The sequence below is a fragment of the Triplophysa rosa genome, unplaced genomic scaffold, assembly GCF_024868665.1.
Source record: "Triplophysa rosa unplaced genomic scaffold, Trosa_1v2 scaffold2_ERROPOS903570, whole genome shotgun sequence".
NCBI lineage: Eukaryota > Metazoa > Chordata > Actinopteri > Cypriniformes > Nemacheilidae > Triplophysa > Triplophysa rosa.
Genome location: NW_026634322.1, coordinates 46,637 through 66,449, shown reverse-complemented (window position 1 = coordinate 66,449; position 19,813 = coordinate 46,637). Strand labels below are relative to the sequence as shown.

At 43.2% G+C, this 19,813-nt stretch overlaps 1 protein-coding gene across 1 annotated transcript in view; it reads right to left on the bottom strand.

Annotated features, from left to right (window-relative positions):
* The window catches only part of LOC130550388 (uncharacterized), a 105,845-nt gene that overhangs the window by 49,059 nt on the left and 36,973 nt on the right, over positions 1-19,813 (bottom strand). Inside the window, exon 9 of the mRNA XM_057327840.1 lies at positions 6,974-7,462. Coding sequence (XP_057183823.1) covers positions 6,974-7,462 — 489 coding nt within the window. The remainder of the gene's footprint in view (positions 1-6,973; positions 7,463-19,813) is intronic.

Genomic DNA, 19,813 nt, shown 5'->3' with positions numbered 1-19,813 from the left:
AGGATCTCCTCATCCAGGTTCTGCCTGGGATGCCGTAACGTGGCCCTTCCCCTGGGGAAGCAGGATCTTCGCCAGGGGGAGCGGCCAGGGGGGGGAGTTGTTGTCAGAGCCTTAGCTCCGAGAACCAAGTCCTGGATAGGCCAATGGGGCGTAACTAGTACCACTTGATGCTCCTCTTCCCTGGCCTTGCACAGGACCTGTGTAATGAGGCTCACTGGGGGGAATGCGTACTTCCGCTTGTCCCGCGGCCAGCTGTGCGCAAGGGCATCCATGCCGAGGGGTGCCTCGGTCAGGGAGTACCAAGCGGACAATGGGTGGACTCCGGGGAGGCAAACAGGACCGCCTGGCCGAACTGCTCCCAAATGAGCCGGACTGCGCGGGGATGGAGTCGCCACTCTCCGCGAGGCGTCAACTGACGAGAGAGCGCATCGGCTGTCTGGTTCAGGTCGCCTGGGATGTGTGTGGCTCGCAGGGAGCTTATCACCTGCTTACTCCAAAGAAGGAGGCGTCGGGCGAGTCGTGTTAGCTGCCGTGAGCGCGATAGATATACGCCACGGCAGTTGTGCTGTCCGACCGGACCAGCACGTGCTTGTCCATGCACAAGAGGTAGTAGCCTCCTCAGTGCAAGTAGCACAGCCAACAACTCTAGGCAGTTGATATTCCAACACAGGCGGGGGCCGTCCACCACCCCGACACTGCGTGCCCGTTGCACACGGCACCCCAACCCTGCAGGGAGGCATCCATCGCAACACGACGTGCCTGGCCCCTGCCCTAAGGGGACCCTTGTCCGCAAGAAGGTCATGGGAGACCAAGGGGTTAGGGTGCGTCGGCAGAAAAGCGTGATGACCCTACGCCTGCTGCCGGTGTGCCACGCTCTCCAATGAACCTGACTCTGTAGCCATTGTTAGAGCGGTCGTATGTGCATCGACCCGAGGGGGACCACCCCCGCCGAGGATGCCATGTATCCCAGGAGCCTCTGAAATTGTTTCAGGGGGACCGCTGACTACCTGAGAGCTTCAGGCAGTTCAACACTGATCGGGCGCGCTCTGTAGTTAGTCGCACTGCCTCCGGGAGGCCGCGTGGGCGCGGGCTTCCTCGTCGCGGGTCTCGCGCCCCCTGAAGGGCGGGGAGTGAGCGGGGCCGCTCATGAGGACAGAGTCGAGTTCCATACCGAGAAAGAGGATGCTCTGCACCGGGGAGAGCTTGCTCTTCTCAGTTGACCTGTAGCCCCAACCGATCTAGGTGCCGGAGCACCAGGTCCCTGTGTGTACACAACAGATCTCGAGAGTGCGCCAAGCTGAGCCAGTCGTCGAGATAGTTTAGTACCCGCACACCTCCTTCCCTAAGGGGAAGGAAGGCGGCTTCCATGACCTTCGTAAAGACTCGTGGAGAGTGGGAAAAACCGAAGGGGAGGACCCTGTACTGATATGCCCGTCCCTCGAATGCGAACCGTGGGAACGGCCGATGTCGAGGGAGGATCGAGACATGAAAGTACGCGTCCTACAGGTCGATTGCCATGAACCAGTCCTGACACCTGACGGACGTCAGGATGCGCTTCTGCATGATCATCCTGAAAGGCAGCTCGTGTAGGTGCCTGTTCAGAACACACAGATCCATGGTAGGGCGCAGCCCCCTGCCTTTCTTGAAGACAATGAAGTACGGGCTGCAACACCCGTTGAACATCTCGGCTGGTGGACAGGCTCGATCGCTACCTTCGCCAGAAGGGTGGCGACCTCGGCCCAAAGTACGGAAGCATCCTAGCCTCTGACTGAGGTAAATACGATGCCATGAACTTGGGCGGGCGACTGGATCACGTAGCCAGTCAGCCTGACAGTCTGGGAAACCGGCCAGGCTCCCAGAACTGTGACAGGGGGACTAAAGGTTCAAACTTCTTCATCGTCCCCCCGGGGTTGGTTCGATGGCTAGCAGTACGGATTCCTTGCCGGGGGAGGACCCCCGGGGAGGAGATTGGCTCTGCTGTTTTTCCTGCCTGGCGACTATGCAGCTCAACGCACTGTCTAACTGGGAGTGCTGAGGGTGGGAGCGGCTGTGATAACCCAGAGAGAGAGGAGACTCTCTTTTGAGAGTAAGTGGGCGCTAGCCCCCCGGAGGGGGCCAGCAGATGGTGAGACGGGCAGGATCCGTCCCTATCCGATTTCCCAGCGATGTTTCTGGGGTCGGGCCCAATGGTAGCCTCAATCTCCCTGAGATCTTCCCATGAAGGCGACTTCCGCCGCTGCTGATGGGGCGATGGTCTCCTCTTTGCTGTCTCCTCCAGGGGGCCACCTGAGTGGGGGGGGCGCCAGAACTGGAGGGCGTAGAAGAGGACCAGGGCTGCTGGCAAGCAGACGGTGCACGGGACTCGACGGCCGAGGCAGCTGAGTCGCGGCACGGGAGGACTGCTTCTTTACTGTCGAGAACTGCGGCTCAACTGTAACACCAACCAGCCCCCTCCTTGCGAGACAGGTGTGTCGAGAAAGCGGACCTTCTCGGCGTACTCATCTGCGCAAGGTTCGGCCAGAGGAGTTTCTCATGGACCATAAGTGTGGACATCATCCGACCCAGGGCCCGCGTGGTCACCTTGGTCGCCCGTAGAGCGGGCACGGAGTTCCTGCATAAGCGCTGGGTCGGTCTTACCCCCGTGGAGCTCTCTCAATGCCCTGGCCTGGCAGGAGCCATAGCGTGGAGAGAGGAGACAGCTTGGTCCACCGCAATATAAGCTCTCGACACCAGAGATGTCGAGACCGCACATGCTTTGGACAGAGTCTACGTCGAGCCCCCCCCCAGGTAGCCGCCGCCTACGGGCACGGGTGCACCGCGGCGGCACACTCCACCTGGGGGACATCGACGTACCTCTAGCTGTCTCAACCTCAAGGGAAGAGAGGGTGACAGAACTTTGTTTGACGTGAAACGTGCAGGAAAGGGGGCGTTTCCAGGTCTTACTAACTTCCTCATGCACTTCCGGTAAACACGGCACTGGGGACCAGACCCAAGACTCAGACCCAAGGCGCCATGTAGCCAGCTGCAAGCGCTGGGAGAGGCAGTGCGTGCACTGCAACCCAACACTCACGGCGGCCCGGGAAAGCATGGCTGACATTGCGACGCCCGCTTCTTCCTGGGATCGAACCCCAGGGAGCCCAAGGAATCGTCGGGGTCGGATGGCAGTACGCCACCCCCCGATGCTGCAAGACCTCATCCTCACGCATCGTGTCCGAATACGTGATTGAGGAGTAAGACGGTGGGACTGTCTCCTTGGGGACGATCAGACGAGCGAGACGAGGTGCGAACGGTCCGTGAGCCAGCTGCTGGCGGATTATCGCTCACAGTAATCCTCATATCACTCTCGCTGCTTGCCGTAGCGGACGGCAGGGCCGTAGTCCTGCCGCCACGGAACGGGGAGCAAACAAGGTGGTGGCTGAGTCCCGTGGGAACACAGCCACCCGTGACGCAATGTCTGAATCGTCACCGCCCACAGTGCGGGCAGGACTTACTGGAAGCAGGCATCGTGTCCTCCTCGATGAGTGTGATGCACCCATGAGAACAGCGGGACAAGCCACGCTGGAGAAATGTGCTCTTTTAGAAAAGGAAATTTGCTCGAACACCTCCGGAACTGCCGAGACGCCCAGGGTAGAGTCACTGCAGGAAGGGACCGTCCGCTGCACCACGTCGTAGATTCCAGCAGAATATTGATCACTGAAGATCGCTGTGTCGCTCATCAGATGCACAGGCTCTGAAGAACAAACGGTGAATTAATCAGCACGCTGGCTTCCCTCTTATACCTGGAGATCCGGGGAGGAGTCCAGCATGCAAATTTCATTCGCCAATTTTCATTGGCCTTTTCTAAATACTCAGAAGATGATAGGTTCTCAAGACAAACCCCATTCTGTCGGTTCGACACAACGTCGAGACACCGACAGAAAGGGAATTAGGTTGTGCTGGAAGAGGTGTTAGTGAGGCCAGCAAGGGGTGCTCACCCTGTGGTCTGTGTGGGTCCTAATGCCCCAGTATAGTGATGGGGACACTATACTGTCAATAAACGCCATCCTTCAGATGAGATGTTAAACCGAGGTCGTGACTCTCTGTGGTCATTCAAAATCTGCAGGCAGGCATATTTTATATACATAAAGACATTAGAAGTGACAGGACTAATCTGTGTTCCATGTAGGCATTTAACCAATCTGTGGGAGCCACAATTCTTGCTGGTTGGTTGGGTATCAATTACTTAATTCACTCACTGAAATGCAAATCAATTTATAAGTTTTATATAATGTTTTATTCCAGATTTTTTTTGGCTGATATTGTGTCTCTATCAGTTAAATTAAACCTACCATAAAAATGATAGACTCTTCAATTCAATTTTATTTATATGGCGCTTTTCACAATTTTCATTGTTCTACAACCGCTTTTCAAACATTGTAGTAATTTTTTTAATAAAAATAATACTAGGGGGAAAATTTAAGAAAATATAGGGTATTAAGATACATTTTATTATTGCAATTTTTTCTCTAAGCAATGTACACTGATGTCAGTGGATTGTCGTAAACTGTAAATTATTCAGTCAAAGTATATTTAATTTAGGTATATAATTATTCCAAAGTTAAGTCTTTTTATCTTTTAATGATTTTGAAAGAGTCATTCATGTTTTTATTTCGACTCGTCTTGACTACTGTAATAGCCTGTATGCAGGTATAAATCAGGCTGACCTCAAATGTTTGCAGATGGTGAAATGCTGCTGCTCGCTTGTTAACTACGACGCGCAAGCATGAACATATTTCTCCAGCATTGGCATCTCTCCATTGGCTTCCTGTTGGTTTTAGAATTGATTTTAAGTTATTGGTTTTAGTTTATAAGTCGTTAAACAGACTTGCTCCAAAGCATCTCTCTGATTTAATTATCCTATACAACCCAGTGAGAGCACTTAGATCTGCTGACCAATTACTTTTGGTTGTACCTCGAACAAGACTAAAAAGCAGGGGTGACCGGGCCTTTGCTGTCACAGCTCCAAAACTTTGGAACACTTTACCTCTTTATATTAGGCAGGCCCAATCACTTACTGTTTTTAAATCCAGTCTCAAAACTTACTTTTATACCTTGGCTTTTAAATCAGTATAAGAACTGTCTTTTTGTACTGTTTGACGCTTATGTCTGTACGTTATGTGTTATCTGTTTTTATTTTCTCCATGCTTGTACAGCACTTTGGAAAACAATTGCTGTTTTATAAAAGTGCTTTATAAATAAAATTTGGTTTGATTTGATTTAAAATATTGCTATCAGGACTGGGAGCCTAAAATTACAATATACCAGAAGAATTTGCAATAATACCAAAATGTGTGGAAAGAATATATTTGTTAAAATGTGTTAACGTGCATGTCTGCTGTTAAACTAAAGTTATTTATATTTATGGATTGAACTAAATCAGCAGTCTCCCAGTGAGTAAGCCAATGGCAACGGTGGCAAGGAACCAAAACTCCACTATAGATGTATATTTGTATAAGAGTGGAGAAAAAATCCTTGGGAGAGACCAGACTCAACCGGAAGATCCAGTTCTCCTCTGGCATATTAAAATAGTACTGCTGCAACTAAAGAGAGAATAATTACTGTAAACTGTGAGATTCATCGGAAATAGTTCACCGGGCTGGTTAGTGAAAAGAGGAAAGAACTAGTGAGGGTAGAAAAAAAGAGATATTTAGGTCTGTCCAATATTATTCTGGTTCTGGATGACTGTAGGTTGTGGCTGTAGTTGTCATCAGGTGAATTGCCCATCATCACGAGCGTCTGGCTGGACTGGGAAGAGCATCTGGCCAGAACCGGAGCTTGGACTGACGACCTCTGATGCCCTCGGGATCCTAAATTGTGGCTACAGTTGCCATCAGGTGGACTTCCCATCATCACGAGCATTTGGCTGAACTGGGAAGAGCATCCGGACAGAACCGGAGCTTGGACTGACGACCTCTGGTGTCCTCGAGAATTGCTTTTTACATTGGAATTTCTCAAAAACATGATTTTCTGAGACTAAAATATAATACATGTTTGACATGCCAGTACTCAGTCAATATTAAAGATATCAAGATGATATTTTCACAGAATGAGTGGTTGGGGGCAGTCTACAGCCCTTCCTGAAACTTCTCAACACACAGCCTGCCTCAGATAGCATTCAACCAATGCACAAAATGCATGTCTGCACAAATTAAACAAAAAGGAAAATAATAGATTCAGTGATATTTCACCATGTTTACCAAACCTATTCTTATGCCTTCAGAATACCTGGAATATCAGTGTTAGTCAAATCTCATGTTTTGGTTCTAAATTATCAAGAAAGCCATGGGAAGCTTGAACAACGCAAATATAAGTCAGTAATGATCTTTTTTTTCTGGAGAAACTTACTCTTACATTACCCTTAAAGTGGCTGAATTTTTTTTTAATGAATATAATTGTTTTGAAATGAGTTTTCTTCGACTGGAGATTTGAATCTTATTTGTTGTCACACAAAAATGTGAATATATGTTGGTGAATTGTGTGCTTTCAAAAGACTTGGAATATAGCTGAATTTGTACTTGTAGCTGTTGTATCTTGACTAGCTAGGACATATTGTGTTCCACAGAAAGAAGAAAATTATATACATAAAACATTGGGTAAGTAAATACAAATCATTCTGGGTAACCTGAGAGGTGTAGTTAATTATTACAGTGAGGTTTAGAAAAATCTTTTAACAATTACCATGCTACAGCGCATAAACTAGCACAGCCATTTCATATGCCTCTTAAAGAAATAATTCAACAAAAAATGAAAATGTTGTCATTATTTAATCACCCTCATGTAATTCAAACTATGGATGGCTTTCTTAGTTTTTTTTTCAGAAACAAGACAGCATTTTTAAAGTGTTGTTTTGGATTTTCTGGTTACCTGAAAAAAAGCCACCATGATCAATTTAAAACATCAATACATGCTAACAAGCTAATAGTTTGTTTGCTACCTGATTCAGAGACAACAGGTGGATGTACCACAGGACCAACATCAGGAGAAGAACAAAGCGGAGCATCCAGGAAAGCAGATGAAGAACTAGATGGCATAGCAGAAGCAATGGAGCTAAATGTAAATGATGCGGGAAGAGGAGATATGCTGGCAGATAATAGAGTTTGAGAGAGAGAGGTACAAGCAGAATCTGCATTGAGTATCTTAGGGGATGCAGTGTCAATGGAAGATGTTGTCGAGTTGGGAGTAACAGAGACGGTTTTTATTTTTTGGAGGTACACAGGAGGAGGAGACTTCACATGGGATGATGATAAAGCAGGAAGAGGGGCATGCATAGGTGAAGGGGTTTGCGCAGGGGGAAAGGTGGCAGCTGAAGCTTGATGGCACATTGGCTGCAGGTCCTGCACAGGGTTAATGTGTTCCGAGGTAGGCAGAGCAGGACACAGAGTAGGCTTCAGGTTGGGAGACCTCCACTCTTTTTGCCAGGATGCTGCAGCAAAGCATGGGAAATAATGAAAGTTGATTAATGAAGGCGTGGGAGTAAAAAAAACAGGAAAGATAGTAATTAAACAGAACATAGAAAAGTATGTTATCAGAATGACTAAAAAAGAATTAAAAGTAAATGTACAGTTCTCTTTCTGTCGGTCTCTCAACATTGTGTCGATAGAATGGGGTTTGAACTTGAGAAACTATCCTCTCTGAGAGCAATTTCAAAAGGCCAATGAACTTGGCAAATGGTACGCACATGCCAGTCTCCGCCCTGTGCATACGGGTATAAAGGAAGATGGCGTGTACATTCATTCAGGTGATGATTTTTTCAGATTCATTCAGATTCAGATTTTTCCTTCTGGGCATGCAAGGCATTGTGCATGCTGAGCGTTTTTTTCTATCCGAGTACAATTACGATGCAAGCAGCGGAGCCATCCCTTATTCTTCATCGGAGTGTGTTTCGACAGTGAGTCAAAGAGTCTAAAAGAGCATATTTCCTTTTCTCTCGCAACGTGCGTGGTCTTCGGACATGTCTCGCCGTTGTGTCCTTGGATGCAACACACTCATCTCCGAGACGACGGGCACATGGCCTCCGCGGCAGGGGTTATCCCTCTTGGGTTGATGCACATGAGACCGCTGCAGCACTGGCTTCAGAGTCGCGTTCCCTGGAGAGCGCGGCACACCGACACGAGACATATTGCCATCATATCACCATCCCGTCACGGGCATGCAGTGTTGGGTCGGTGGAAGGGCCCCCGTCTGCAGTGGCACATCAACTGCCTGGAGCTGGCTGTGCTGATGGCCTTGAGGAGGTTCCAGACCCTCATCTAAGGCAAGCACGTGCTGGTCTGCTCGGACAGCACCTCTGCCGTGGCGTACATCAACCATCAGGGTGGCATTAGCTCACAGCAGATGTCGCAACTCGACCATTGCTTCCTCCTCTGGAGTCAGCAGGTGGTGAAATCCCTGCGTGCCACTTACATCCCAGGTGACCTGAACTAGACAGCCAATGCGCTTTCTCGTCAGGCCTCGCTCCGCGGAGAATTGAGCAGAGAATGGAGCTCATTTGGGAACGGTTCGGCCTGGAGCAGGTGGACCTGTTTGCATCCCCGGACACAATCCATAGCCCACTTTGGTACTCCCTGACCAAGGGCCCCCTCAGCATGGAGGCCTTAGCGCACAGCTGGCCGAGGGATAAGCGGAAGTATGCCTTCCCTTCAGTGAACCTCATTACACAGGTTGTGTGCAAGGTCATGGAAGACGGGCATCCAGTGCTGCTAGTTACGCCCTACTGGCCCAACCAGGCTTCTGACGACAACCCCCCTTGGCCGATTCCCCTGATGAGGGACCTTCTGTCTCAGGTGAAGGGCACAGTATGGCACCCGAGGCGAGACTTGTGGAACCTACACGTCTAGGTTCGGTGCTGTCCTTCCTACAGGAGAGACTGGAGAACAACCTCTCCCCTTCTCCCTCAAAGTGTATTTAGCCGCTATCGCCTCTCATCACGACCTCCTTGAGGGTAAGTCTCTCGGGCAGCACGACCTGGTCATCAGGTTCCTGAGGGCCGTGATGGGAGTGAATACACCTTGACCATGCTCCGTACCCTCTTGGGACCTTACTGTGGTCATTGAGGGCCTACATAGGGCCCTGTTCGAGCCCCTGGGAGACTCTACTCTCACTCAACTTTATTTATATAGCGCTTTTACAATTTTCATTGTTACAAAGCAGCTGTACATGAGACACATTGACTACAAGCAAAACAATCAAAGTTGTACCTGCAAAAACAAGAAAAGGTTGAAAACACAGAAGACAGACACACCCACACACAAAACACTCCACACACACAACACGCACACGCACCAACACACACAGACACAGAGACACACACACACACACACACACGTACGTACACAGACAAGTACGCACACACACACACGCTCAGTGAGAGCACACATTTAGGATAAAGGAGAGAGAAGCACAGGTCAAATATAGCAGATAATAAATTCCTATATGCAATATTAATTAAGTAAAACTTTAAGATTCTAAAGCAGCCCCCCCGGTCAGGCAGATAGTGCAAAAACAGTATGCAAACGGTGGCGAGGAACCCAAAACTCTAATCAAGAAAAAAAAACTCAGGAGAACCCAGGCCCAACCAGGGGATTCCAGTTCCCCTCTGGCAAAAGCTGCTGCCTCTGCACAAGCTCCAGAGAACTTGCACAACAAGGCTAAATAAAATAAATAAACTTAATAATAAAATAAATTGTAGTTTAAGATTATCATTAATAATCTAATAGCATTTGAAGTTTTGTGGTGAAGACATGTCAAGAGACCGCGTCCTTCTTTATCCAGCTCTATCATCTCAGCTCTTGTCAGGTCCCCACTTCCCATTCTCCACTCTACCATCAGGTCAGGCCATGAACTGCATCCTGCTCGCTGTGGTAACCTTGGAACAATGAGACAAGACTGGCTGAGAGTAGAGTACTGTTCTGTACTCTTTGATGCAACAAGTACATCGCGAGACGCGATGACGCGAGACGCGAGTCTATCTCATTTTACGAGGAATCTCTATCAAGAGGGTAGGGGACCTCCAGGCATTCTCAGTGTCCGACGAGTGCCTTGAGTTCGGGCCGGGATCCTATCACTCTCACAGACCCCGGCCTCGCTACGTGCCCAAAGTTCCCACCACTCCCTTACGGGAGCAGGTGGTGAACGTGCAGGCGCTCCCCTCAGGGAAGAAAGATCCAACCTCTTCCGTATTGTGTCCAGTACGCACCCTGCGCCTCTATTTGGCCTGCACGCAGAGCTTTAGAAGCTCTCTGTCTGCTTTGGAGGTCAGCAGAAGGGGAGGGCTGTCTCCAAACAGAGACTGGAGCATTGGATTGTGGACTCCATCTGATCCCAAGATCCCAAGCCCACTCGCAGTGAAAGCTCACTCCACCCGGGGTGCAGCCTCCTCATGGACACTGGCTCAGAGCGCCTCTCTGGCAGACATCTGCAGACATCGGGCTATTCCCAATACATTCGCGAGGTTCCACATGATTACATAGTACCAACAGGTAAGACTGGCGGCTGGCTGGGCGTACGCCAAGAAGTGCCTTCCCAGTTAACACAGTTACATTGTGACCTGGAGCGGACCATTTTTGTCGCAGCGACATACCAATAAACTTCCAACGAAGTACCAAATAATGTTCCAGTGACGCAACTTTGGGACGTGGGCATTACCTCCTGAAGACATACCTGGAACTTGCCATATTCGTCGCAGCGACGTACCAAATAACGTTTCTGGGACGTTATGAGCACATCCTAATGACCAAACAGTCACGTTGTTAAAATCGTTTTTCTCATTTAATTTAAACACGTATCATCCCTCACATGGAGGATTAAATTAATCTGAGATTTAATATGTGCGATAAAGATTCAATTTTATGCATAATTGGAGTAATTCTCTATTCAAATATGTATAAAACAGTATAACGATTAATACAACTCAACAAAGCACTGTACATTACAATCAGATATTTCATTTAGATACTGAAGTAAATGACATATATTACAAAGACTTCAACACAATATAGAGTATTTAAAGCAGATAATTATTGACAGGGATGAATAAACATGATCTTTAAGCTTAAAGGGGAGATTTCACGAAAATATGACTTTTTCTATGTTTAGGTGCTATAATCGGTTCCCCGGTTCATCTACTAACCCCAAAAACGTGAAAAAGTACAACACAGTAACTTTGGTTTGTTACGACTTTCTCTGAAAGTATGTGAAAAAAATCAGAGCTTCAGATTACGCTCCCTGCATAGGCGAGGGATCTCATTGTAATAGCACCGCCCCTTAATCTGCTCGTTTCACCCACGGCATGCAATTTTGTTTTTCCCAGGTGATAGGAGTGTATCGGTTCTAACGCCATGGCGAAAGTTCGCTGTACTGTCGTTGGGTGCACAGACCAACACAGAACACTGTTCCCAGACTCACAGGAGAGGAGAGAGTAATGGATTTATTTTGTTTTTCAATGCCATCACGGAGACTTGCATGTGCGTACCATTTGCCAAGTTCATTGGCCTTTTAAAATTCCTCTCGGAGAGGACAACGTCTCGTTCCCTCCATCAGGGAACAGAGGTTACAGTTGTAACTGAGACGTTTTCTAGGATACAGTATATGGGCAGAATATGTCCCTGTTTATATAGAAATTTCTGTAGTTTATATAATAGTCATGAGCCACCATTTTCTATTTATATTTACTATATTCAACCCCAAATAATAATATAAAGCCATTATTACAAGTCATTACTAAAAGTTAGCTTCAACTTGTTTAAGCTAAAACGAAAACAATTTTTCAGTTTTTCCAGAAGCTAAATTAGTATTTGTATATAATTCTTAAAGTCTACCTGTGTTTAAAATATGTGAGGGGTCAGGATCCACCCCGTTTGAGGATTATTCCCCCAAAATCATTAAAAACCATGCTATGCATTGTACAGTGGCTTGCAATTTTTTTCACATTTTGTTATGTTACTGCTCTGCACTGTAAAAAAAAATTCCGTAAAAAAACGGAAAAAGTACTGGCATCTTATTACACAGACTTTTTACCGTAATTAAAAACGGAAACTTTCTGTTAATTGACAGTGTGCCCACAGTAAAAAAACAAGAAACTTTCTGTTTTTAATGGTATAACTACTGTAAAAAACTAAACATTTTCTATTATTTAAAAGTTTTGTATATTAAGAAAACATTTATTTTCTGTGTTTTAATGGTATACCTATAGTAGAAAAGTGGACATTTTCTGTGTTTTAATGGTATACCTACAATAAATAAACAGGGCAATTTTACTCATTTAATGGTATACCAACACTCACTGACTTACCCCTGTAATTAAAAAATGGAAAAATACTCTTAATGTATACCTACAGTAAAACAAAACCCTTTTTTCTACAGTATACGTAAGTGTGAAGAAACAGTAAAGAATTGTTAGTGAACTGTGTACCTACAATGATTATATGAATTATTATTAAAAACAACAACAACTTTGTAATAAAACAGATTATTTAATGAATACAAATAATTTGTAATTACAAATAATCACTAAATAAGTAATAATGACTAAAATAGAAAAACATACTGTAAAATTTTACTTTAAGGTGCATGTGTAAGACAAGTGGGCAAATTACAAATACATTTCAAGAAACCAAGTTAACTCCAAGATGGCAAGAAAACTGGGAACATCTTCAACAGTCAACTTTGAGATGCAATGTAATTCCAGACCTAAACCAGGACTGAACCACTGAAAAGGCATCCAAATGAAAACTTAAAAACACTTAACCTTCAACTACTATAGTTACAATTCCATTTTACATTGATGAACATGCAGGATATGTTGCAATATCACATCCACGTCTTTCGTCTTCTTTCTCTCCATAACTGGTATTTATATGGCTGTAAAACAAAAAATAAACATCACTAATAATACAAACTAACATTTAACTTACAACTGTTGTGATTACTTGCATGTCAATAGTTTACCCAAAAATGATAATTCTGTCATCATTTACTCACCTTCTTGTCATTTCAAACCTGTATGACTGACTTTCTTCCGTAGAACACAAAAGGAGATATTTTAAAGAATGCTGGTAACCGAACAGTGGCGACACCCATTCACTTGCATTGTATGAGTGGCGGCACCCATTCAAGTGAATGGGTGGTGCCGCCACTCTTCGGTGATGACAGAATTTTCATTGTTGGGTGAACTATCACTATAAGATTTTACCAAATAAAGTGTAGGTACTTTTGACAACAATACTTGGAACAATAGGTGGCAAAAGAGAAGCAGTATGATGAAAAAAATATGCTTAATTACCTTTAAATCTTCCAAGGATTCTGAAAGTCATTCAGGTCTGACAGGGATCGAAGGAGTTTAGGTGGTNTTTTTTTAACCACACATAACTTCACAAATTATAACAAGCAATATTCACATAATTTAAATCATCAAACAACCAACAACAAAAAATAAAATAAAGGAAAACAGTCAAAAAAATTATAATAGATTTAAATCAAATAAAATATAGAAAAGACACATAAAACAACATAAAAAACACATATCTGAAAGGCCTCCTATTACAGGACACCATAGGCGCCGATTTCTTTTTTCGCCAGTGGGTGCTCACGTCGCCAAAACCAAACCCCACCCCCACAGGCCCCAACCACCGTCACCAAATATGTATTTTTTCATAAGCAAATTATAACTTAAAATATTTTCAAACTCACAACGAACAATTCATTCTGTATATTAGGCTACTTACTTTACAGCGGAGCATACACAAGAAAGTGTAAAACATTTTAACAGCTTCTGTAAATTTTGTATTGTATAAATAATGCACACTAAACATTTTCACTTAAATGTTCACTTCACACAAAATACCTTGTTTTTGATAGCATTGTATGCTATCCAGGGAAATGTTTTTTTTCCAGTTTTCATGATATGTTCGAGACTGCTTCTGCCTCCCGCCTTTAACGTTACTTCTGCTGTCATTACTTGATGATGTCGACGACAACGGCTGTTCACTTGAAGAAGTAGCAACACTGCTACTTACTGAAGAGATGCTAGGGTCAATTGAATTTTTCCTTTTAATCACGAACCTGTCCATTTGTACACGAAATTTAAAGACAAATTGACATTCTCGCAACGATTAACAATGTCCACTGCTGTTTGCAAGGACAACCACTCTATCTGAATTACGACTCGTAAGATCAACCAATCAGAGAGGCACCCTATTTTTAAAAGCATTTTGATTGGTTAAAATTGATTGAGAAACATATGCCGTTTTTCCATGGGTGCTCGGCAATTTCCGTGGGCGCTCGAGCCCCGGAGCACCCACAGGATCGGCGCCTATGACCGTAACCTTACTAAAGTAAGTAAAGTTACCTGCGGTGGTTGTTGCATAAAAAAACCCACTCGCCCCCGCTTCGCGTCGATGTCTGATCATCATCCTGTCAGGTTTTTTGTTATAACCGTCTGGATGTATATTAACCTTACATGTGTGTATATTCCCCATATAGCGTCACACAGTGTCTACTGTATAGATACATATAACGTTATATATAATATAAAATAAGTTATTAATATGCAAACAGAAACACAGACGGCCAGATGCTAAGTTTAAAATAGCGTTCATTGTAAATTCATTTGAAATACACCACGATAACTGTCAACCAAACTATACAATATCACTAACTTACCTTTGAATGCTAGCCCTTGTTAATTGTACAGTACAAAGAAAACAGTAAGTTTATATTTCCATTAAAAACATACCTTTTACACACAGAGCCGAGATGAAGTTCACCGTGTCTGTCACACAGTGCAGCGGGGATGGGATGTTACTTCCCGCGCACCAAGCAGGTTAAACATACTGACAAATAAACTGTAAATTAACAGATAGCATATTCACTGATGAGGAGAAGGCAAAAACAAGTAAAAACCAATAAGTATTACAAATAATCACTCATAGTTCAGTTTGTACTTGATAAAACATCGGTTCTTGTTAACAATATCCAACGAAATTCACTATTGTACTTTACATGGACGGTTCAGTAATAATGGTAATAAAGCAGTCGTTTAATTGAAATGTCGTGTTAATATTTTATTAAGAGTACTTACCAGTGGAAAAACTTGGGTAAAATGTTGTTACGGCTGTGCTTATACGTCCATGACCATCAAATGTTGTCGGAGGCGCGATCACAGTCCCATAATGCAATTCGAAAATGTATATAAACGGTAAAACACCCGTAACACGTGTTGTACGGAAAAAGTCCGTTAAAATATACAGTCATTTAACCGTTAATGTACAGATTTTTTACAGGGTGTGTTAAACTACTTTAAAAGTATTGTTTTTTTTAATGAATCTACATACACCATATTGAATAAATAAAAAACAACTTGGAAAATTTACAAAAAAATAAAAACACTGAAATAATTACATCGCATAAGTACTCCTACCCTTAACTGGTTGGTTAAAACAGCTTTACAGCCTAAAGTCTTTCCGGGGATGATGTGACAAACATTACACATCTATATTTGACAATTTCCTCCCATTCTTCTCCTTAGATCCTCTTTAATTATGTGGTGGTTTTTCTAGACATATTATTGACTTTTCTTATATTCTAAATATATTACTGAGTTTTCTTATATAAAATAGCTTTCTTATATAAAGAATACATTTAAAGGTAGTTATAGAGTTCATGTACTTCTCTGATTGTAACAAGGGCTATGGGCCTCATGTATGAGTTTGAACACTTGAACACCTGTGTACACACCAAATATCTTATCAAATTACGACAGGAACTGCACGTACACCACACACACTTTTGTAGAGAGGTTTGGTTAAGAACGCTGGGTTGTTTATCATTATCACACTAAACCATGAGTTCATTTTTAATAAAACCAAGGTTAAATCATGTATCGTCCGAAAGCCCCCGGAAAGGTGTCAAGATAAAAAGCACTTGATATACGTATGTGTTATTGCACATGATATACGTATGTGTTATTGAGACGTCCGAAAGCCCCCGGAAAGGTGTCAAGATAAAGAGCACATGATATACGTATGTGTTATTGAGAGCGCTCCCTACAATTAAATCTTAATATGGTAGGACGGAGATCTTAATATGGTAGGCCGGAAATATAACTGTAGCAAGTGCAGGATGAAATATAACTGTAACGAGGCATAAGGGGATGGACTAATAAAAATAAGTGATGTCATGTAAAAACTGGTTGGTAGAAGATGAGGTCAGGTAAAACCTGATTGGTTTGAACTGTGATAACAACTTGAGAACAATGTATAAAAGATGGAGTCAGACATGTATTCGTTGGGCATCTACAGATGAACTCTGTGTGTCTCACTTTGCTTGCTCGAGCAAATAAAGATTGAAACCTCTGGAAACCTGGCTCTCTGGTCTTCGTGAATTCTTTCAACATTGGCTGACCGACTTTTCGCCACGACAATTATTTCAGGTTGGGTGGTGACAATCAGTAGACACTAGACAGACATTTCAGGTTTCTGCAGAGATGTTTAACAGGGTTCAAGCCCAAGCACTGGCTGGACCACTCAAGGACATTCAAGGATTTGTCCTTAAGCCACTCTTGCATTGTTTTATATGTGTGCTTAGGATCATTGTCCTGTGGAGAACAAAGTGTGTGGCCAGCCTGAGATTCTGAGAGCTCTGGACTATGTTTTCATTAAGGGTATCTCTGTATTTTGTATGGGAGGCAAATCCTGCCAAATTTAAATAAATAAAGTAAACGATGAAAATGAAAAAGAAAACCAGATTAGCAATTTCATTATACACAACTGCGTGCACAATATTTGCCAAAATGAAAAATAAAATGAAATTATTTTATTTTCATTTTCATTTTTACACTGACAATGCGTTGTCCCTGTCAAATTGAAAAAGAAAATACAATTGGTGATTTGACATTTCATTTTCACTAAAATCTCGAGGCAAGACTGCCAATTTGAAAATGAAAAGGCAAATGTGAAAAATAATTTTTTTTAGCCCCGCGTACTTCATTCATTATGATTATGAGCCAATCGTTATACAAAGTGCTGCACTATGTTATGAATGCATGTTTTAAATGATGCGCCTGTTTAAATTCCTTGAAATTCAGCTGTCATACCAAAAAACAACTAATACCTACAACTATTATAAGTGCAGGCCTGTGTCACCGCGCCGTGGGACAAAAAAAAAACATTCGAATCAATTAATAGTGCAGCACTTTGTATAACGATTGGCTCATAATCATAATGAATGAAGTACGCGGGGCTGATTTAAACGCCGCTCTTGTGATACCATAAGCGAATTGGTCTGCGCACAGCGCGCGTGAGGTTAAACACATCTTATCAACCTCAAACCGAACATTACGATGGATTCTATTGTGCTGAGAAAGATCGCTTTGTTTATGTGTTCTTAAAAGCAGTCATAGTGTAATGATGATAGCGTGCTCGGGTGCGGATGGTAATGTACAGTGTAAGAGCAGGTCAGCGGCGGAGTGGGGACAATCGCGCTCCGACATGTTTCAGGGCACGCTAGAGATACGGGCTCTCCAATGCTTTAGTTTGTTCGTCTGTTAACTTATCAGAGATGCAGTACACCACACAACAATTTTCGGTATTGCACCAGGCACAGTCATCGTCATCATTACAAAGCGCTAAGGCCAAGCGCCTGACAAGGTCTACACACGTTCGTTCGAATAAACGGATATGACGTTTTTTTGTGGGCTGTTCCCAGTAATGCAGACGCTCGTCCACACCCACTAATTAACATGTAATTTGCATGACCGTGAACAAGAAAAAGAAAATGAAAACGAAAATGAAATAAAAGAGAAGAGAAAATAAAATAAAATCAAAGTTTACATTTTCAATTTGAATTGTGTCAGTATTATTGCGTGAACATTAATAAAACCTTTGTAAAAAATGTTTTTACAATTTATTTTTCACATTTGCCTTTTCATTTTCAAATTGGCAGTCTTGCCTCGAGATTTTAGTGAAAATGAAATGTCAAATCACCAATTGTATTTTCTTTTTCAATTTGACAGGGACAACGCATTGTCAGTGTAAAAATGAAAATAATTTCATTTTATTTTTCATTTTGGCACATATTGTGCACGCAGTTGTGTATAATGAAATTGCTAATCTGGTTTTCATTTTCATCGTTTAATTTATTTATTTAAATTTGGCAGGATTTGCCTCCCATAATTTTGTGCTGTTGAGCTATCTTTCTACCCCGACAAGTCCGTCAGTCCCTGCTGCTGAAAAAAAACAGCATGAAGCTGTTACCACCACACTTTACTGTTAATATGGTAGCGTGCAGATGATGAGCAGTGCTTGGTTTCCTCCAGACAGATTCATCAGACCAGGGAATCTTGTTTCTGACAGTTTGAAAGATTCTTTTAAGTGCAAATTAAAGTTTTCGTGCGTCTTCACTAAGGAGATGCTTGAGTCTGGCCACTCTGTTATAAAGCCCAGATTGGTGGAGTGTTGCAGTGATGTTTGTCCTTCTGTAAGTTTCTCCCGTCTCCATATACTGTATGATCATGGAGCTCAACCAGAGTGACAATCAGCTTCTTGGTCATCATTATAACAAATGCCAGCTAAAGTAAGAGATCTGGTGGTTTCAAACTTGTTCTATTAATAATTAATGTAGGCTACATGCCTCTGTGAACCTTCAATACAGCAGATTTGTTTGTATGTCTTCCTCAGATTTTTATCTTGATATAATCCTGTTGCAGAGCCTAATTTTTACCTAATGGCTTGGTTTTTGCTATGATATGCATTTTCAGCTGTTAGACCTTGAGATAATAATAATACTACACTTTATTTACGGGCACCTTACGTGACACTCAAGGACACATTGGAGGCAATTAAAACATAAAACAATTTACATGCAGCAATTAAAAAAATAAAAAATAAAATAAACACATAAAATGTCACCTGTATGCCTGCCTAAAAAGATGTGTTTTCAAACAAGATTTAAAAGTAGAAAGAGAGTCACTAGTGCGAATATCCTGTGGAAGCAAGTTCCACAGATAAGGAGCAGCATAACTAAAAGCTTGAGATCCCATAGAAGCCAAACGCATACTAGGAAGAACTGAGGAGAATGTAGATGATCTAAGTGTTCGAGAGGGAGTATAAATTGAAAGTAGGTCCAATATGGAGCCAGGTTATGCAGTGCTTTGTAAACAAGAAGCAAAATTTTGAATTCAATACGCTATGAAACAGGAAGTGTTGTGGTTTTTCCTCTTTTGATTCTGAAGAAACGACTCTTGAGTCAAGGTTTTGAAACCAAAAGTAGTTAGACTTTATTCTCACAAATTTGGAACAAAGCCGAGTTGGATTGCAATGCAACTCGGCTTTGTTCCAAATTTGTGAGAATAAAGTCTAACTACTTTTGGTTTCAAAACCTTGACTCAAGAGTCGTTTCTTCAGAATCTAAAGAGGAAAAACCACAACATTTTGGCGTCACGAACAGGATCCTCAGAAAGAGCAGTAGGGTGGACCACGGCGGGCGGCATCTGGACGAGCAACACAACAATTTGGCCAAGGTGAGCAGTTTTTGCTTATAATAGTTAGGTTGTGTTGCTTGCTAGAGACTGCTCGTGGTGAGACACTTTAAGTTCTTCTAAATTCATCGAACTAAATTTAATAGAAAAAATCTAAAATGAAAGATTCAAAGGGGTTTTGATTCCAAAGGAGTAAAAATGCATGCATTGATCTGTGTTTTCTGTTGAGTTGGTCTTGAGGAGAACAGTGAATTCAGATTTTAATACTTAAGTGTAGAATTTATATTAGATCATAATAGTATT